Source organism: Toxorhynchites rutilus, chromosome 1, assembly GCF_029784135.1.
Source record: "Toxorhynchites rutilus septentrionalis strain SRP chromosome 1, ASM2978413v1, whole genome shotgun sequence".
NCBI lineage: Eukaryota > Metazoa > Arthropoda > Insecta > Diptera > Culicidae > Toxorhynchites > Toxorhynchites rutilus.
The window spans coordinates 173,243,488-173,265,046 of record NC_073744.1 but is presented as its reverse complement, the minus strand read 5'-3'; the positions used below and the strand labels follow the sequence as shown (position 1 = coordinate 173,265,046).

At 37.9% G+C, this 21,559-nt stretch overlaps 2 protein-coding genes across 2 annotated transcripts; one reads left to right on the top strand and one right to left on the bottom strand.

The window, feature by feature from the left end:
• On the top strand, positions 1-14,582 carry LOC129761596 (uncharacterized). The gene is made up of 3 exons (XM_055759332.1): positions 1-134; positions 13,803-13,986; positions 14,046-14,582. The coding sequence occupies exons 1-3, from the start codon at positions 1-3 to the stop codon at positions 14,580-14,582; spliced, it is 855 nt and encodes a 284-aa protein (XP_055615307.1).
• Positions 14,583-14,867: 285 nt separating this feature from the next.
• On the bottom strand, positions 14,868-15,780 carry LOC129761595 (putative nuclease HARBI1). Its single transcript, XM_055759331.1, has 3 exons — positions 15,294-15,780; positions 15,090-15,234; positions 14,868-15,034 (listed from the first exon to the last, which is right to left on the bottom strand). Exons 1-3 carry the CDS (start codon positions 15,546-15,548, stop codon positions 14,868-14,870), a joined length of 567 nt encoding a protein of 188 aa, XP_055615306.1. The 5' UTR covers positions 15,549-15,780.
• Positions 15,781-21,559: the final 5,779 nt, after the last annotated feature.

Sequence of the window (21,559 nt, the reverse complement as noted above, 5' to 3'; positions counted from 1 at the left end):
ATGACTGAGGTATTGTTCCTGCTTTCTGATGCTGTCCACCTTTACCTAGGCTACGTTCTACCGGCGGCTATTATGCCGTTCGAATTTGATACCGCCATGGGTGGCGGCAATGCAGCTGCTGTTGATAATCTATTGTAGGGTTCTCTGACACACCTGTCCGTAACTACTCCCCCCCTTGGAGACGCAACGTCCCGATGCGTTTGATTCAATAGTTCCATATTGAGTTGTGGCTCCTGATTATTATTTGAGGATTTTTGTGTAAATATCCTGATTCTGCGATTATTGTTTTTCAATAAACAAATTGCAATTATTATAACGAGCATAAAACTGCATGTGGAAATCCCCACTGTTGCTATAGTATGTTGCTTATGGTTTTGTGTTATATCTTCTAAAAAATGTCTATTTTCATTTTGCAGGTCATCTATCGTTTTCGTTTTTTCGAATTTTTGTACGGAAATTTGCAATCCTTGGAGAGGTAAAACGAATGGCTGATTTTTCTCCGTAAATTCTAGGCTTGAGAACTTAGTGTCGTTTTCGTTTATTTGAATGGAACAATTATGATACTCGATAAGGGCCGTTCCTGTTAGGTTTCTTCCAGTAATTCCGCAGGTGGATGTCACATGTGAATAAGTTCCTTGTTTGATTAGTACATGATTATCTGTTATGGATTTAATCACATTGTCCGTGCTGCATGGTTCAAAAGTGCAGTTACCTGGTAATCCACGTAGAAGTTTCGAAAAGCAATTATCTTTGCTGAAGTCCAAACGCTACTTTTAGTACAGGTTTTGTTTCCTTCGACTTGTTCGCATTCCTTCGTGATGAAATATGTCTTTCCTGTGCTGATGATGGCAATCTTCGATGGTAACTTAAGTGTCTTGTGATCTCTTGGTATTGTTTCTAAAATTAAAGAACTATAAGGTTCTTTTTCAATTACTGGAATTTCTATAACAAATGTTAATTTTGACTGATTAAAATAAGCGATGATATTTAGAAAATCATAAATTTGTTCATAGTTGTTGATAGCAACTCCCTTTTCTTCTAATTTTTCTAAAGCAAATTCTAATTCATCTGGATATAAAATGTGTTTTGATATTATTTTTTGTTTTGCTAAATGAATCGATTCTATGATGCATTCAATATGGAATTTCAAATGATCGAGGTTTACATTGATATTGAGCACTTCTTTGAGTACTTTCAAATCCCTACTGTAGCCTGTTTCGTTTCTACTCCCTACTAATTTTTTTGTTATCAATGCCTGCTGATATTTCAATTGCTTTATAATGTCGTTTGTTCTATCTTGCATCCTTAAATTGATTTTTATTTGCCTGTTGTTTTCTGAAGTCCTCGTGATCCATATTTCCTGTGATTTCCTTTATTCCTGTTCCTACAAAATTTAGTAATCCTCTTTTGGTACGTTTTCTTGGAGGAAGGCCGAAATAGAGACTTTGAATATTACTAAATTTAGTTTTTAAAATATTCGTAAGTTCTGAATAGTCTTTAAACGAGGCGAGTCCATCGATAATGACTTGCAGTTTATCGAAACTTGGCCGAAAGTCCTCTAAGTCTATCATATGATAGATTTTGTGATCGCCGTCTTTTAAAAAGCTATTTCCTGTTACCAATATGAGCAATCCGGGATTGTTGCTAAGATCCGTGATAACCATCTTGGTTGCTCATAGTGGGCTACTACAAAGTACAAGATATAAAATTAGCTTGATGTCCATGATTATCGTCGCCTATAAAATAAAAAAACATTATAATGTTGTTCGAGGAAGTAAGTTTGATATTATAATTGTTTTTATGATAGTTTTTTTTTTTTTAATGAGAAAAGGTTACTCTCGCTATTCTCTTACTCTTCGCATTTTTGCTTTGTGTAATTTTCTGTTATTTTCGTCTATGTAGGTTTGGTTCTTGTCTTCCGTTACAAGAGCAGCTTCGAACCAATTCTTGGTTTTAGCTTTAATGCCTTTTCGTCTGTTATAGACTACCTGATCAATTCCTAATGGTGGGGGATCTTCTCTAGAGGCATTATGCTGTTTGTGTTGCGTCGTCTGTGTTTTCGTAATTTGTTTTGCTGTTTCCTCATAGAATTTGTCGCGATATTCTAGAAGTCTGCCACGGTCAAGGGGCCTTTCTTCACCCTCTCTTATTCCATAAAACACTTCTCTTGGTTTCAATTCAGTGGAGCTATGGATGGTATTGTTATATAGACTACATGATATTAAAAACATTTCTTTACTAGAAACGTTTTCGTACTTGTGTTTGTTGCACCTATAAATTTCGCTTAAAGTCGAATGGAAGCGTTCAACGATTCCATTTACTTCACTGCGATCTGTTGGAGTGAAATATTGTTGAATACCTAATTTATCCAGCATATTTCTGATTTCAATTGATTTCAGGGCTGGTTCATTGTCCGAAACGATAAGTTTCGGCGACCCATACTGTGAAATGAATTTTACGATGGCTTTCCTAATGTCCATCGTTGTCCTGGATTTTATTGGAATTAGAAACCCGAATCTTGATAGTTTATCTACCAGACTCAAAAATAAATTCGGTTGCGAAATGAAAATGTCGACATGAACAATGTCGTGGGGTTGCTTGGGAATTGGTGTTTCACCCAATTTCACTTTGTATGGTTTCCGATCATATTTCATTCTATTGCAAATACTGCATAGAATGATGAATTTTCGGATTTTCGCCTTCATTTTTGGAAAATAATGGTGCTTAATAATTTCGCTGTGATTTTCCTTTATACCTCGATGAGAAGTCTCATGGGTATCTTCAATAATTTGGTCTTGTTCGGCTTCATCTTGAACGTCGTGTAATAATTTTTGCGAAATTTTTACCTTAAATGCTTTGCACCTGCTGAAATAGTGTTTATAGACAGTTTGAATTATGCCGATTAATCTTTCAGGACAGTGAATACAATTCGTCTTTCGTGGATCCATACATTCTTTGAAAATTGTTAAAATTGCGGGGACTCCAAAAATTACTTTCGTTACGGTCCTTCTATGGACATTCGGAAAAACTTCTTCGTATGTCTCAGAATCTTCTCCGATTCGAAGAATAATCTGATTGTGAAAAAAATTTACAGGTAGTTCAGTACAGGCTATGAATTCGGAATCATCCGTATCAGCGCTGTGTACTGTTGCATTGTCGGAAGAGGTGTCGTTTATATTCAATTCATCCATCTCAGGTACGATTCGGGACAAAGCATCTGCCACGACATTTTGCTTTCCTGGCCTATGTCTTATCTCAAAATCAAACTCCGAGAGTTGCAATCTCCAACGTACTAATTTAGAGTTGGGGGTCTTCAAATTCATGGCATATGTCAATGGCTGATGATCTGTGTAGAGAGTAAATTTCTTGGAAGTGGTTGAGAGAATCGGTAAGGTTGTAATTGCCTTGGAGGCGGTTGAGATGTCGATGGCATTAGACCGGGTGGCGGAAAGTTCCTTCATGGGGGTTGGTAGACGTGCTGGGGTTGTTGAAATATTCTGTTTTGTGTACCAATTGGTCTCGGGGGAACCACTGGTGTCTGTTTAAAAGGGTGCTTTATGTAGTTGTAATTCTTCTCCTCAAGACACAATCTTAGAGCCTCTTTTAAAGAACTTGGGGATTGGGCCCTTATTATAGGTCCTAGAGGTTCTTTTAAACCTGCTAAAAACACTTTCAATCCCATTTCTTGGTAAAGCGCACTTTTTGCTGCTTTAACTTCTTCATTATTTGTGCTCAAGTTCAACAGATTGATTAGAAGAGAGATAATGTTGCACACTTCTCCGTAGAAGGTTTCGACAGTGGTCGTTTGGCAGAGTTTGAACAAGTCTCTGCTAAGACTCACTTCGTCCCTTCTGTCGCTATAATGCGTTATCAAGTTGTTTTTTATTTCGGGCCAGTCTAAATTTGTCCCGTAAAGTTCGAGTACATTGTCTGCTTCGCCTTGAATTTTGGCTCTTATTGCTTGTATCCAGCCCCTATACACGGGGGTATTCCTAGCGGCTTCAAGTAGAGGAATAAGATTATCAATTGCTTTAATAAAGCTATGAAGTTTAACTGGGTTGCCATCAAAGCATGGCAAATCCCTAATTATCTGTGGAGTCTGTAAGGATTTCAAAATCCTCTCCACTGGAGATAATTCTTGATTAATGTTAGGTACTGCTGCTGCTGCTGCTTGACCTACGCGAGCAGCTTGCACAGCGTGAGCGGCACCTGCTGCTTCTATTTCAAGCTGCTGGATGTGGTCATCCCGGTCCTGAACCGCGGCTTCTAATTCAGCTACACGTTGTTGGAGCTGGTAAGGATCCATTTTTCAAAATTGGAGTTTTGTTTATATCAGTAGTAATAATGCTTTGGAACGTTTGCGTGCGGAGAACAAAATTGATAAATTCCCACTATTCAATGCACTGGTGAGTAAAAGCAAACAAAAAAAAAAAAACTTCGAGGAATCCACTGAATTTCTTTTATTGAATAACAAAAAACAAACAGACCGTATGTGGTTTATTTCAGAATGAATAAAACTTTTTCACCAAGGGAAATTTAATTGAATTCACTTTTTTTAAAAAAAAAAAGATAATGTTTCATTCAGAAACTAAAAAAAAATTAATGCCATTCACGAAATTCACCGGAAAATTTGAATTGATTAATTATAATTCACGAAGTTCACAAAAAAAATCGTTGAATAAAATAATTACAACTAATTACATTCACTGCAAAATTTTTCTTCGAAAATTGATTAAATTCACACAATTCGGTAATAATAACTAACACTCTAAATCAATCAATCAGTAATCAATTATTTCTGCACAAAAAAAAAATACAACCAATTTTCACACGGTTGGGGAAAACTTAACACTAGCACTTTTACATAAGCTAAAGGGTGTGTCACATCAAATTGCATCACGGAAAAAACGCTGTAGAAATTTAATTTTTAGGAATTATATCTTCAGCCTTCGCTTATAATCAGATAAGAGTGTATAGATCACGTTGGCCATGCTTCACTGTCAATTTTTCGTAAATTTGGAAAAATGTCGTCGAACGAAAAAGAGCGTCGTGAATTAATCCTGTGCATTCATTTCGAGAATCCGGAGTTGTCACATCGGGACATCGGTAAGATGCTGGGAATCGTCCAATCCACGGTCAGCAGAGTACTAAAACGATACTTCGAGAACCTAACCATCGACCGGAAGGTGAAGAATGGCAAAAAATGGATGCTCCGACAGTGAAAAAGATCACAAGCGCGAAGTTACGCAGTTTAGACGTGATCCGAGAAGTTCGGTTCGGGATGTCGCCAATAAGCTGAATTTGTCAAGTTCATTCGTCCAGCGGACCAAGCAGCGGGAGGGCCTGCGTACATACAAGGTTCAGAAGGCTCCTAACCGCGACGAAAGGCAAAACATGGTGGGGAAGACGCGAGCCCGGAAGCTGTACACCGAAATGCTGACGAAGCCGCATTGCCTGGTAATGGACGACGAAACCTACGTCAAAGCGGACTTTCGTCAGCTGCCGGGCCTGTTGTTCTTCTCCGCAGAGGACAAATTCAGCGTTCCGGAGGAGATTCGCAAGCAGAAACTATCCAAGTTTGCCAAAAAGAACATGGTGTGGCAAGCGATCTGCTCTTGCGGAAAGCGGAGCGCCCCTATCGTGATGACCGGCACGGTAAACGGGCAGGTTTACCTTAAGGAGTGCCTACAGAAGCGCTTACTACCACTATTGAAGCAGCACGAGGGCCCGACCATCTTCTGGCCGGATCTCACTTCGTGCCACTATCCAAAGGACGTGTTGGAGTGGTACGAAGCCAACGGGGTCACCTTCGTGCCAAAGGAAATGAACCCGCCCAACGCACCGGAGCTTCGCCCAATAGAGAAATATTGGGCGATTATGAAGCAGGCCCTCCGGAAGAACCCAAAAGTTGTCACATCGGAGGCGGACTTCAAGAGAAAATGGATTTCTGTTCAAAAAAAACTACAACCTGACGTTGTACAGAACCTTATGGACGGGGTAAAGAGGAAGGTGCGAGCATACGGGCTTGGGCTCGAAGTATGAATAAAAAGAAAATGCCAAAAGTTGTTTAATAGTTTTTATTTTACTGTCTAAAATGTTCAAAAGGATCGGTCTACTGGGCGAATTTCTACAGCGTGATGCAATTTGATGTGACACACCCTTTAATCTTAATAAATTACTTACAAATTACTGCTCACCTTGGCGATATGCTGTCGTCGCGGTGGCTGATAGAGCGTGACTCGGGTGCCTCGTTGTTGTTCCACAAATTTTCAGTAATCCGCCGAAAATAGCTGCAACGCTGGAAAAACAACTTTTAACACCAACTACCGACACGCGCCAGTTATAGTTGCTGGGCAACGTTCGGGTTTTTTTAAAAAACTAACACTTGACTGCGCCAGGTCCTAACTAGAACTAACTAGATTTTATTTTCCAAAAGCTTTTATTAATCACAAAACACTTCGTCAGCATTCCATGTCCTCCGCGCATAGCAGAAATAAAGTTTTTCTGTGTTGAGTGGTAATAAATAGGCAATATTCTGAAGAAAGCCTAAATTATGAACGGATGATCAATATGATGACAGTAACCTCAAGCAATGATAAATGCAACATCTACTTGTGAATTCGAATGTTCTCATTCAAAAATGCTGATTTCTAAAACCGGACAAACCATGATCATCTTCAAGGAATATCGTTAAAAAACATAAATAAGGTAAATGATCTTGGTTTGTCCAATTTGGGGTGTTTTTACGCAACTAGTAAATGCAATTCGATTTTTCTTCATGAAAATCACACATAATCGATACGAGTTTGGGTTTGTTGAAAAGCCCCAAGTCTCTAGTTGCTAATACTACCATAAGGTGTTGAAATTATTCAAATTTTTATGTTTTTTAACGATTTTCCTTAAAGAAGAATTATGATCATGGTTTGACCACCTCTGATCATGGTTTGCCCAAAAAAATGATCATGGTTTGTTCGGTTTTAGAAATCTCCATTTTTGAATGAAAACATTCGAATTCACAAGTAGATGTTGCATTTATCATTGCTTGAGTTTACTGTCATCATATTGATTCATTCATAATTTAGGCTTTCTTCAGAATATTGCCTTTTCTTGGGCATTTTAGAAGTGTTCACCTCAACACAATCAACACAGAAAAACCATACTTCTGCTATGCGCGAAGCACACCATAAACAAACATAAACAAACTGCAGCGCGCCAAGCGGTTGCCATAGAAATCATGTGGACAAAACAACATTATTGAATTGGACAACTCATGATCAGAATTGAGTTCATCAAAATGCGTTAATTTAATGGTTTAGCTATGTAAATCCGATACAAATGGTGAGCAAGCATGATGTTTACAATATTTATAAGTGTTGTAATCCAGAAAAGGTCTGAATACGTGCCAAATAATCATCTGGTGATCGATTAAAAGTTAGCTCGAATGAGGGGCGCATTGACACAAATAGAAGGTGTATTTTATAATCCTTTAAAACATGTGATTTCGTAAAAATATACTATCAAACTACTATAAATCATGTAAATTTCATTTATATGTTTCGAAACATTCGAAGGCCTTATTTGACACAGGAGCGCTGAATTAGAGCATTCAAAAAAGTGGGCAAACCGTGATCATATTTTCGACTGGACAAACCAAGATCATATACCCTATTTGAATAATTTCAACACATTATGGTAGTGCTAGCAACTAGAGGCTTGGGGCTTTTCAACAAACCCAAACTCGTATCGATTACATGTGACTTTCATGAAGAAAAATCGATTTGCATTTACTAGTTGCGTAAAAACACCCCAAATCGGACAAACCAAGATCATTTACCCTACATGAGATGACGGTGCTGGTGAGCTTTCGAAACTGGGTTCATGTGTGCTGGTCGAGTGGTCCACCGTGTATCTGTAAAGAGGCTAAGAAATAATAAGAAATCGTTAGTAGGGGAATTTTGTAGCGCAATAAGGAAATCCGATTTCTTATCGTATTCTCGAAATTCTCCTGTAAAGTTTTCCAAATTTTTCTCGCCGTGAATAGTTTACTTTGTCAAAAGGTCGGACAATCCGTTCTTGAGGCTTGCGTATGAAACCCGATTTCTATCATCGATTCAGAGGCCAAAGGACTGCAATGTTAAAAGCCTCCTAAAACAAACATGCTGAAGAAGTATCATTGATACAGACTACAGGGCAGCTTCGATATAACATACATTTCGCTTTCAAAATTGTACGTTGTGTCGAAGCATAATAAAGAACTCAGTAATATAGCTCATATTACTTTATCGTGATGCTGTTTGGATAGAGTTAGTAAATAATGATGACAAAATCCAACTAGAAGGTGAAGCCAACATTTCTCATGATGTTTCCCTTCATACCGTTGATTGAGGTTAAATAGATGAAATGACCGCTAACTTGTTTATTCCCTGTAACAGTGCCCCTTTTCCAATGTATAGGAGCCTTCTTGGTAGTTGTATAGACTATTCATATAAATTTTATTCAAAATTTAAAAATATTGTTTTTATGAAAAAAATAATTTAATTTTTATATATATATTTTTTCGGCGAAATGTTTATATTATTTGTATTTTTTCATGAAAATTTAAATCAGTTCCTATATTTCATGTTATGACTAAAATTTTGTTGGTCTTAAAGGTTTAAAGTTAATTTTTTTCGAGAAAAGCTAAAAATAACTTAAAATTTCCAAAAATTCCAACTTTAGAATTATAAGAACTACATAATTTTGGGCAGACATTCAAATATTGTTGGAAATTGTTCTAGCTTTCATCAAATCTCAAACTAACTAAAAATAAATCAAAATTATGTTGAAAATTTAAATTTGTTTTTCTAAAAAACATTAATATCATTGTTGAATATTCCATACAACTACCAACAAGTCTCCCATACATTGGAAGATTTTTTTTCTGTGTGATTAAATTTCTGTATTTTTCACATGAAAATTTAAACAATTTCCTACATTTCATTCTTTGACCAAAATTTAGTTTGTTTTTTAGTATAATAGTTTTGGAGTTTTGAAGAAATTTTTGTAAAAAAAAAATGGATGGGGATATAACTATGATATAACCGCAAGGTTGACGTGGGACTACCTTGCGTCAGAATCAATGAAGAGATTATCTTGAAGATGATATTGGATGATTTCACCTAGCCTCTCTCAAAATGTTAAACGTTGATAGTGATTTTATTAGATTGAAGTTCAGGACGTTCTTCAATCAATTTGTGCTCAATTCACGTTTTATCGTGCAGGTCTGGCTACCAACAATTTATGGAATTGTGGAACAAGATGTCATTATATCGAGCATGTTGTTATTTTCTCAGCAGAGGCAGCGGCCTTATCATACGGAATTAGCAGAGCAGATGGACCTACGGCAATTTTTTCGGATTCAGCCAGTGCACTTCTCGCAATAGACAGTAGGAGAAGCAAACACCCTTTCATTCAAGCAGCCGAAACTCACGCCGTGAATATGGTTTACACACTTGTTTGGGTTCCCAGTCATGTCGGTATTTAAAAAAAACGAACTCGCAGACCGGCTGGCTAATATTGGGCGATATAAAGAGATCTGGGACACCGGCATTCCTTCCGAAGTCATTTTCAGACATGTTGATTGTCAGCTAGAGCATCTGGAACCAGGCAAACACAAAACTTCGGAAAGTAAAACAATCTATCAAACGCTGGAAGGACCGACCCGACAGAGTGGAACAGCGAGTTCTTACTCGTTGTAGAATAGGACACACAAAGTTGACGCATCGGTACCTGTTCGATAAAACTGAACAGCCAGTTTGTATCACCTGCGGAGTGCAGCTCACTGTTAAACACATGCTCGTCGAATATAGAGCCTACGAAAAACATCGACAACAATTTCGTCTGGCTCATTCTCTGCACGACATCCTATCCCATGAAACCGATAACGAAACAAAGCTTATACAATTTTTGAAGACTACTACTCTTGAAATCTAATAATACAAAAAAAAAATCGAGCATGTTGTTGGGTTGTGTAAAAATGCAATTAATGAATTTAACTGGCTGCTGATTCAGAAGTTCGAAGGGGTATACTCACTCATATTTTTCAGGGATTCCATTTGATGAATCAAAAAAGAAAAAAATACAGATTTTGAACAATGAAAAAAAACTCAATTCAAATGCAATTACTACACACAATCACAGTCCTATGTCAAGAACCCGTCCGTGTCTTCAGGCCCAGACCCATCAACTTTTTATTTTACATTTCCCTCTAACGTTTACATCTCTCAAGTGTACGTACTTCTCGAACCGCGAATTTGCTTGAAACTTGAAAGTTCACTCGCCTCTAGTGTCTGCACGATTTTCCCAGGTTCCTTAGTTTAAAAGACCGTGCTAGGGAAACATATTCTAATCTGCACAAAGGCAAGCGAGTACAAAAGTACTCGCAGTTTGCATTAATTTGCAAGGTCGATTTCCCCAGACACCTTGGATTTGAAGTCTGTGTTAGGCAAACACATTTCAGTCGCCTTCGTCTGGCATATATTTGCAAAGCCAATTTCCCCAAACACCATCACCCCGATTCTGTATTCCGAAGGATTCGAAATATTTCGAACGACTTGAAAAATTTCATTCTGTATTCCGTTTGAATTGTATAACATCTTTCGTTCGACGCTACTCGAATGTCAAACCCTTTCTTTATTTCGTTCGAGTGGTGGTTTGCAGTCGAATTTCTCTCGATATTTTGACGTAGGATTACGTCTTTCGGGAACATATTGGGGTACAAATTGAAAAACGAATATCGATCGCATCGTGAAAAATGTCCAATTTCAAACGCTTATTGCTCAGTCATTTCATGACGGATTGATGAGATTTTTACATCAAAACATTGCGGTACTCTATAACAATTTTTCACCTTGAATAAAATAATAGATATCATGTAATAAACTATCGAACAATTGAAAAATCTCAACCCCTATCCAAACGGTACCGATTGGTCGAAATTGACGTCATTTCTGTTTCGCCTGCTTCGCTCCTTTCGTTCCCCGATAAGTCAAATATTTGCATGTCGAGCGAGTGGGGAGCGCCTATTTCTCACATACCAACTGATATAAAAGGATGGTGGCATTTTTGGATTTCTCTTTAGAGACGAATGAACTCTCAGAGTTTAAAGTCTCTCTAATTCAATACCTTCCTTCCCCTTGGATTTCTCACATTCTTTGTGTGGACACCGACTGGACAACATCGTTGCTGGACGAGCTGGACGGCGAGGGATCGAGTGCCTTTCTCAAGGCAAGAGGGCGGAGGTGGTAGCACTGGAGTAGAGTAATAGAGTAGAGTAGAGTTTTAAAAGGGCCTTTCTCAAGACTAGAGACGAATGAACTGCAAAAGTTTAAAGTCTCTATAATACAAGATCTTCCTTCCTTCCTTGGATTTCTCATTCTCGTTCAACGTTCAGATCGGCAAACATCTGGGCTTCTAGTGTGCAGTGCTCTACAAATCAACCAACACCATACGGTGCGGCAAAGGAGAGGAAGCCATCGGCAACCAACGATGGATGCGGTGCGGCAAAGGGAGCAAAGAAGAGGAAGCAGCGGAGAGCATCGAAATAAATCTAGTGTGCATTGCTGGTGCGCTCCTCTTCACATCAACAATTGGATGCGGCAAAGGAGGCAGAGGAGCGAAGTGCATTGCATCGCATCGTATCATACCCGCTATCCGTCGTTTAGTTCGTCGTGGTGGTGCCAATCAAACCCTCGCAAATCGACGCACAGAAGCCGATGGCGCCAAAGTCAACGAAAGCATCAGCGAATCCGTAAAAGCTACCGCTCCCAAAACTAAACTGCTACATCCGACTGAAACGCAGCAGATCTGTACAACCTATTAAACCATTCCAGTCCTTCTCAGGACTATCAATTTGTTTTGAAACAAAAGAGTTTATTTTAATGTTTCCCACTTACCACAAAAACTATATAAAACTATGATCAAAAATACTGTTTATTTTTACATTTTCTACTAACAACTAACAGGGAACCATCATATCACGTCTAGAAATGTCTAAAATTTTCGTAGGGGCATATTGCAATAACCGATTCATTCGAGGAAATGTCTATAAGTATTCGATCAATCGAGCGAATATTCGTTGACCAGACATCGATAAAAGTTACGTCAAATATAGTTTTAAATAAGCATCGAAGGACTAAATAATATATTTTTAATGAAATCGTTTTGACGTATGATTACGTCTTTCGGGAACATATTGGGGTACAAACTGAAAATTGAAAATGGAGCACATCGTGGAAATCGTCCAATTTTAAACGCTCATTGCTCAGTCATTTCATGATGGATTGATGAGATTTTTGCGTCAATCAATTTCGGCACTCCATAACAATTTTTTACATTGAATCAAAGAATATATGTCATGAAATTAACTATCGAATAATCGGAAAATCTCAACCCCTGTCCTAACGAAAATACCTACTTCTGATTGGTCGAAATTGACGTCACATGCGGCGGCTCATGTACTTACAATTATTGGTCAGTTATTTCCTGATGGATTTACGAGATGTTTGCATCCATCGATCTGAGCACTCCATAACAATTCATCAAAATTGATAAAACAATATATCATATGAAACTAACTAGCAAACAATCAAAAAATCTCTAAACGGAAATACCTCGTTCTGATTGGCCGAAATTGAAGATACGGAGAAATTTGTTCCCACCGAAGCGTATTCCCTAACAGAGACATCAAACCCAAGCTGCCTGGGGGAAATCGGCATTACAATTACATGAAAGTAGGGGGAGATTTTGTTTCCACCGAAATGTATTCCCTAATATAGATTTTAAATTCAAGGTGTCCGGGGGAAATCAGCATGTAAATACCCTCGTGGTCGATAGTTTAACTAACGACTAATGGATAGTGCTTATTGTAATTAGCGTGGGAATTTCTGATTGCATACGTGCTGGCGAATAAGTAGGGAGTGATGAATGCGTTTTTTTTAATTTTCGTTCCAATAAGAATCATTCGATGGATTAGTTGAAGAATGATATTTCAATGAACTGAATAGAACTTATGTTTGATAGAATATAAATAAAATTTAAATTTAGGAACTTTTACGTTGGTTGCTTCGTGAAATTTCATATCAATGACCGATATCAATGCCAAATTGAAATTCGCCTTGAGGCATGTAGCATCGTGTTCCGTTGAGTTTAGAGCGAAAATGGAAATGGGTTGAGTAAACACTCAGAAAGTAAAAATTATAAATCAAATTACCTTTTCCATTTCAAATATATTTTCTCTATGATAAAATAACATTTTTTTCTGGTGAGAAAACTTGATAGTTGTGTTCGATAATTATAATTATCTTATATTACATTGATGAGTTTGTTTTTATTTATTTCATCCATACATAACACAGGAGCCAGTTCGTCCAGAGCCCAAGAGGGCGGATTTCATCATATCTCATTCTACTTAGGCATCTTCCATAGTGATACGCACCATCAAATGACTAATCACCATTTTTCTATCATTATCACTCGGTTATGGACATTGGTGGAGTGAACCAAGAATACCTAACAACCAGACAAAACGGCCCTTTTCAGGGCCACCAAATCACTATCGAAGAGTTTAACAATGTAATTCTTCAAACATATTTAAAATCAACATGTAAGAGAAAACCTAACGGAATCCTACGTCAACTATGCGGTCGTGTCTCGGACACAACCCTCCTGTGACTTTTTTTTTACTGCGGATTGCTAAAAAAATGTATGTAAAGTTTTACATCGGTTGCTTTTAATTGATTTTTTAATCAAATTTCTATTCACAGGGATAAAACCAAAAACATAACAACAACAAAGAAACAGTTTGAGCGGCTGGTGCAGCTTTTGGAGAAGAACCCCGACATCGCAAAAGGATTTATACGTGGTAACTCCGGACCATTTTGGAACGATTGTGCTGCTGAATTAAACAGTTTGGGACCACCCATCCGTGACGGGTCTGGATGGAAAAAGGTATTTACTGAAACTATTCCGAAATAATACATATGTATTTCACTTTTAATGTCCGGCAGGTGTGGGCGGATTATAAATCAGCGTTGAAGCGCAAACTCTCTCACAACAAAAGAGAGCAAAGGGCAACTGGAGGAGGACCCAACAGAACGATACATTTGTCTGAGCTAGAGGAGCAAGCGGTTCAGCTAACTGGACTGTTGGAAACCGTAGAAGGAATACCAGGTTGTTCTTCACAAGGAACACCTAAGGGAAAAAACAACGAGGTTAATGCAGATGTAAGTTGCGATTCAATTGACGAGTCCGACGATGCGAATGATATGGCTATTCCTCAATGCTCCCAACCAAATAGACCTAGGCTATCTGCCCTCAATTTAGTTCAAATACAAATTGAACTACAACAGAAATTTCACTCGGAAATGGAATCGCTGTTGGGTACCTCAAACAAAAACCTCAATGATATGGTACATTACCAACGCCAATTCGCCAAAGCAATCAACTCAATAGATACTGGTCTCAAAGAAATGTTAAAAGAACAAAATCGACATAACCGCGAAATGGAAAAAATCGCTCGAGAGAAGCTGGAGGTTAAAAAATGAATATTAGAAATGCAAATAGAACATTTTTCCGAACATTCAAATATTGCATTATAAAAATAAACACAAGATTTAGACATTAGATCACCAAATCGTATTATTTTATTTATCGCATACAAAAAGTAAAAATAGATGATAGTTGCTAGTATTGGAGAGAATAAAAATTTATTGATATGACTCATCAAAATATGCCCCCTACTGAGAGCATCCGTATTCCAAACATATATTATGAAGTGCACAGCACACATTCACAATTTGAGCACATTTTGTAGGAGTATAATGTAGTTGTCACGCTCCAAGTAAACATCTAAAACGATTTTTAAGAACACCGATTGTTCGTTCGACTATGCCTCGACCTAAAGCATGCCTCTGGTTGAAATCGCTTTCCAAACTGCCTTCTTCCGGAGCTCTGAATGGCGTTACCAGCCATGATTCCGATGGGTAGCCTGCATCACCTGTGGGAAACAATTTTATCATGCACATCTAGGAAATTTAAACAATTTTGTTTACCCAGTATTTTAGTTTGTGTTCCGCCGTTTCGATGCATCTGCTCGAAATACGTTCGTACAGGGCTTATTCGCCATATATGGGCATCGTGATTAGATCCGTGAAAGCTAGGATCAACGAAACGGATCCTCTGCTGATCGTCACAAACCTATAATGCCAAAAAAAAAATTAAATACAATTTTTTAATTTAATGCATGCTGTACTTACAATGAGAACGTTCAGACTGTAGAACCCCTTTCGATTATAAAATAAATTTCGATTCTGATTAGGGGGGATTATTTTTATATGTGTTCCATCAACACACATGATTATTCCTGGAATTCCAGATTTCTCATAGAAATAAAGCTTGGCACGTCGCTGTTCATTTTCCGACATTTCCAATGATATCCACTTAGAACATAATCTTCGCTCCAGTATGTTCAGCATTTCAGATAACACCTTAGAAAAAGTGGACTGTGCCATCGCAATATGGAAATCTTTTCCCGCTCCAAGCTGGTAGTTTCCCTCAGCGAAAAATCTCAAACACGCCGCCAGCTTTTCCTTAACATGAATGCCACTTTTCTTTGTGTTGGAAAAATCGTGTTCAATTTCCCCCAAAACGTATCGGAATGCCTCTTTATTCAAACGAAAGCTTTTAATGAATCTGCATAGTAGAGGAAAATCGATAATAAAAAATCTAAGAAATTCAGAGACAAATAAATTTTACTTGCGCATCGTCTGAAAGCTCCATTAAATTACCGGATGTGCGCAGATTCCGTCGATTATAACGAAGTATTCCGATTTCTTCATACACTGCCAATACCGACAATAAGGCGGAATCCATTTTGCTAATTTATTTTCTCACTTATTTTCTATTCACACCGAAGAACAATTCAAATAAATTTAAATTTCAGCACCCGGCACAACTGTCTTTTAGGTTTATTTTGCTTATTTTGCCATTCGACGACATTGAGTTTTGACGTTTGGTATTTGTGAGGAAAACATATGAAAATCGATACTTTTGTATCGTGCAGTTTTGTATGATTTTGGTGATACAAATAATAAAAGTAAGTATCAAACGAAAGGGTAATCTTCTCCAATGCTAATTATGTCAAAACATATAGGATAGTTGCGTAAGGTGGCCATTTTTATGCTGAACAAAATGATGCATTCGTAATGAATATAAATTATCGAAACAAAAATTATGAAAGAAAATTGAGTTGGCTGTATTAAAAATGTATTTTACACTATAGTTTGACAAGTTCTCTACGAACTAGTGGAATAAAATTTTGCATAAATAGCGATTTATGATGGTTCCTAATATTAATATAAACTTTTCTTTTCATTTCGATTATATTGTATATGAAATAGATGTAAAGGAATCGCAATGCATATTGCAATCATTTAAAACACATATGGTAACAGTTTTCACTGACCACTTTTGAATTGAAAACAGTCTTTTGCCATAGTAATTTAAATAGTTCACAGCAATCCCACAAACAGAGCAATTGATTGCAGGTGGCAGCATCGGTGAGTCGTCAACGCGAACTGTTCGAATTTCTTTCGAACAGTTTGAAATAATTCGATCGAAATGAGCAATACGTTCGAAATAGGGAAAGCAAAATTATAACTCGTTCGAGATCGCAGTTTCGAACGAAATGCAAATCCGACGGAATGCAGAATAGGGGTGACCATAGTTCTGAAGTCTGTTGTGGGGAACACATTTCAGTCGGAACAAAAATACCCCTGACTTGCATGAATTTGCAATGCCTATTTCCCGAAGCTCCATGGATTTGAAGTCTGTGTTAGGGAAATGTGTGGTGCAGACTGAACTGATTCCAGAAAGTGTGAAGTGTCCTGAATGTAACATGACATTTCTGCGCACGGGCACTCATTGTGAGTGCCCACTTTACAAGCACATGGCAACAACCGCGATTGATCCTGCCCTTTTTGATGACAAGCCGTGAAGTAGGTAAGACGCATACAGTAGTCCCTTTCTCTATAGCCAGCAGAATCACACAGGAAACACATTTCAGTCGGAACAAAAATAGCCCCAACTTGCATAAATTTGCAATACCGATTTTCTCCAGGCACCGAAATCTCTGTTAGGGAACACATTTAGGTGGGATCAAAAGCTCCCCCTACTTTCATGTGCTTGCAATTTCTTCAACGCTGTTTGGTTTTGAAGAGTGTGTTAGGGAACACATTTCGGTGAGAACAATAGTCCCCATATTTTCATGTATTTGCAATGCCGATTTCCCCAATGCTGCTTGGTTTTGATGGCTGTCTTGAGGAATCCGTAAATCGGGCCAATCAATACGAGGCAGTTAGGGCGTTTAGATAACGCTCAACATTTTACTGTTATTCAATTGTTTATCTAATGAATAATAACATTTTATTAATTGCGATAGATGCGTAGAAATATTCCTTATCAATTGCTGCAAGCATCTTTCCGATTCAGTAATAAATGTTCGAGTTATAAGCATTCGAAATATTTCATTTTTTCCTGCATGTTCTGTGTTTAGGTTTCATTTCACCCCCATATATTCCGGTTAGACGTAGTCCCACGTCAAAATAAGAAAAATGAGTTTCCAAAAAGTAGTCTAATTCTTTTTTGGAGATTTCGAGTGTGTAAAGTTGCTCATTTGAGCAATGTCTTTACACCCACAACGTTTCACTGCAATTCAAGATGGCCCGGATTCGTCCATTGAGAAAGTGTACGTTATACCGAATGACGTTATATCAAATTACGTTATATCGAAGTATACCTGTAGTAGGATTGGGTGATCTTGGATCGATTTTTAGAAGATCGACCTTTTCCTCTCCGAATTCCGATTTTTTTATCGATTCTTTGTAGTCTAAAAAATCGCGAAGATCGATTTTTTCCTTTCGATCTTTTCGATCTTTTTGATCGTAGAATAGTTTTCGTAAATTTGTTTTTCAGTGAACATTCTTTTTAAATCTCACCAAAAACCACTTGACAAATTTCATAAACATTGAATCTTTTTCAAGGCAGTCAACGACCCTTTAGTAAATTTAGAAGAAGCAGTTTTGTAAGCCTGGTCATTATAAGGCAAGTGGTCACAAGTTATATTTACAAAATCACTTCCACTAAGCAGACACTGAAAATTTCCTATAATTGGAATAACTACCAAGATTTCGAATAAACGGCATATGGCACGGTTGGATTTTATGGGTTTATTTTCAGGGGAATTCCTAATGAATATCAGTTGTTGAATTTCTAATAAATAATTCCATGACGATACAAGATGAATGGACTGGAAAATACAATTATGCAGGGTTTCCAAGTTTTTTTAGGACATTCATTCTGTGAGTCAAAGTAAAATGCCGTTGATGTCTGAATAGATATTTGAAATATTTTTTGACGTAAGACTATGTCTTTCATTAAGGGTGTCAAATCAGAAAACAGGTCACGTTTTTATGAAATAAAGTTAACGTTAATAGCTATTTTTGCCGTGATCGGATTTTGACGATTTACATATCAAATGAATCAGAGCTTTCCTACCCATGCCGTGTAATAACGAGTAACTTATCGGCGATCAACGAAGGGGAATGATTTAAAGTCTCCGTTAACAAAGAAAAGAAGAGGAACGAAGGGGAATATTTGTCTAAAGCATAAATATTGGATCTGACTGAGGCAAACTTTTCAGACGCGAATGAACTGCAAGGTTTAAATCCTCTCAAAAACAAAGAATGGAAAGGCAAACTTTCAATATCGTTCTAGATACGAACCAATGAACATCGCTAGTTCTTCTTTTTTTTTTGTATCATCAAGAAAATAATTGTTCAGCAATTTTGCGTGTGATTTGGTTTCGCATGACAGTAGCAATAATATTTCCACCAAGGATGACAGCTAAGCTAATCAAGACCGAATATATTTATAGAAAGGGCTTCTGTTGAGAAGAGCGCAAAGCGGAGATAAGTGTGTGTATATTTAGTTGCTTCATAAAACGTACGTGAAAATAGTACATCCCCGCTATGATGAAACCCCATTTGTATCTGATCCTGTGTCAATTGGTCTTGTCGCGATGCAAAAATCACCTAATATTTTGATGCTATAGTGGATGATTGTTCAGTGGTGCAAATTATGCAGCCACGATAATAAATATAAACAAACAGGGATGTAGCGGAAGAGGGATATTTGCGCTAGGGCATGAATAATGGATCTCTGCTGAGGCCAATATTCAGACTTTTTCTTTATTCGAAGCAGTTAACATCGCTTGTTCTTCGTCATTATAAGGGCTTCGTTGCATCAATACATCGAACTGACGCTGTGGCGAAGCAGGCGTTAAGGTTGTGCGCCACATAATTATTTGAGGAATATCATGTTAAACCATAGTGAATGTCGTACTGGAATGAAGGGAGTTATTTTGGTTCGCGTGTCAATCACAGAACTGCCTTCAACAAGGATGGCATTGCACTTACCTTGATCATTATGAAGCAATACAACTCTTTTTGGAATTATTGAGATTACCAGACAGAATTTATTTCGTTTATATAGTCACCAAGAAAGTAAATGTCGTTCTAGAACTTTGTATGTGCATGGGTTTCGCTTGCCAGTAGCAAAACTTTCCCCACTAAGGATGACAGCTGCGCTTATCTCGAGCATGAGAAAGTAATGCAACTTTTTTCGAGGTTAGTAATATTTACAGAAGCGTTTCTTTTGAGAATAGCGCAAAATAATAGTGTTTATATTCTCAGTCGTTTCAAGCCAAGCTGAATAACATGTAGCATGATTCGGTGCCAAATAAAGATTGATGTAGTTATGAGCTGTGGAATAGTGGTGTTGGTGCAACAAGTGATTGAACAACATATTTCATCGTTAATTTGGATTACTGAACAAATGAAACCTAAAGACAATATTATCTTGCTGGGTGACTATAATCTACCAGGCATTAAATGGATCCTCAACACATCGAATTATTATCACCCTGATATCCTGCATTCGACTATGCACCGCCAGACCGAGTGTCTACTCGACAGTTTTAGCTTCGCTGGACTATGTCAATTGAATGGAATCGTCAATGCAAACAACCGCATACTTGACTTATGCTTCACCAATACTGAGCTCATTTCAAACACAACAGTGATCGAGTCACCGTTTCCTTTGGTGAAAGTGTGTCATCATCACCCTCCGCTCCTCATTTCGTTGCGTGTCTCGCCACCACTCATGTTTGCAAGCACAGCTGAATCGGTCCATTACAACTTCAACAAGGCTGACTTTCTATCAATGAATAGATTTTTTCTGAACATTGATTGGAACGCCATTTTAGATGCATGTGATGTTGAATCTGGCTCTCTTGCTTTATCGAATGTGTTGCTCTATGCAATTGACCAGTTTGTCCCGAAGAAAAGAATCCATAATATTCAGCAACCTCCGTGGTCAAATCGTAATCTGAAACATTTGAAAGCAGCGAAGAGATCCGCTTTGAGAAATTTCACTAGATTTCGCTCGTATTATTGGAAAACCCGTTACGCGCTGGCCAACAGCAATTACAAACGTCTTAACAAAGTTTTATTTGCCAGTTATCAGAACCGCGTGCAATCCACTTTAAAATGTAACCCCAAGAGATTTTGGGAATTTGTCAACAACCAAAAGAGAGAGTCCGGTCTACCGACTGTGATGACACGTGGAAATGTAGTAGCTTCCAGCAGAGAAAGTATCTGTGAGCTGTTCCGGTGCCAATTCAAGAGTGTTTTCGTCAAGGAATGTCTTAATCATGAGCAAATTGTCTCCGCAACCGCTAATATACCTCATCTTGCAACGTTTGGATCACCACCTATAATTAACCAGAACATCGTCAAAGACGCCTGCCATAAGCTGAAACGTTCTTCCAACCCTGGACCAGACGGAGTCCCCTCCATTGTTTTGAAAAAGTGTACCGATAGTTTGTCTTACCCACTGAGTCTCCTTTTCAATCTCTCCGTAGATTCTGGCATATTTCCAGATATATGGAAAAAGGCTTATGTCTTCCCGGTTTTTAAGAAAGGCAGCAAGAAAGAAGTGCAGAACTACAGAGGGATCGCTTGCTTATGTGCAATATCTGAGCTACTAGAGCTCATCGTCTTGGATTACATCTCCTACACATGCAAGAGCTATATAGCTGAACAACAACATGGATTTATTTCGAAGCGATCAACAACTACAAACCTAGTTGTTTACACATCATTTATTGCTCGTGCTCTACAGTCGCGTTATCAAATAGATGCAGTTACAGTTTACCGATTTTTCGGCGGCTTTCGATACCATCAATCACCAGTTAATAATTGCCAAACTTAATCGTCTCGGTTTCAACGGCTCCTTTCTTAAATGGTTGCAATCCTATCTGGTAAATCGACAGATGTCTGTTAAAATTGGTGACACTATTTCCAAGACCTTCAGTGTTACTTCGGGTGTTCCCCAAGGAAGTCACTTAGGACCATACATTTTCCTGCTATTTCTGAACGACATCAATTTTGTTTTGGATTGTCAA

What these genes read in the sequence shown, in the direction of transcription:
- LOC129761596 (XM_055759332.1), top strand. Translation starts at nt 1, where the DNA reads ATGACTGAGGTATTGTTCCTGCTTTCTGATGCTGTCCACCTTTACCTA. An exon ending in GCTGCTGTTGATAATCTATT is followed by an intron (nt 135 to 13,802) that starts GTAGGGTTCTCT and finishes TTCTATTCACAG; the next exon opens with GGATAAAACCAAAAACATAA. An exon ending in ACGGGTCTGGATGGAAAAAG is followed by an intron (nt 13,987 to 14,045) that starts GTATTTACTGAA and finishes AATGTCCGGCAG; the next exon opens with GTGTGGGCGGATTATAAATC.
- LOC129761595 (XM_055759331.1), bottom strand. Translation starts at nt 15,548, where the DNA reads ATGGCACAGTCCACTTTTTCTAAGGTGTTATCTGAAATGCTGAACATA. An exon ending in ACAGTCTGAACGTTCTCATT is followed by an intron (nt 15,235 to 15,293) that starts GTAAGTACAGCA and finishes TTGGCATTATAG; the next exon opens with GTTTGTGACGATCAGCAGAG. An exon ending in AACACAAACTAAAATACTGG is followed by an intron (nt 15,035 to 15,089) that starts GTAAACAAAATT and finishes TGTTTCCCACAG; the next exon opens with GTGATGCAGGCTACCCATCG.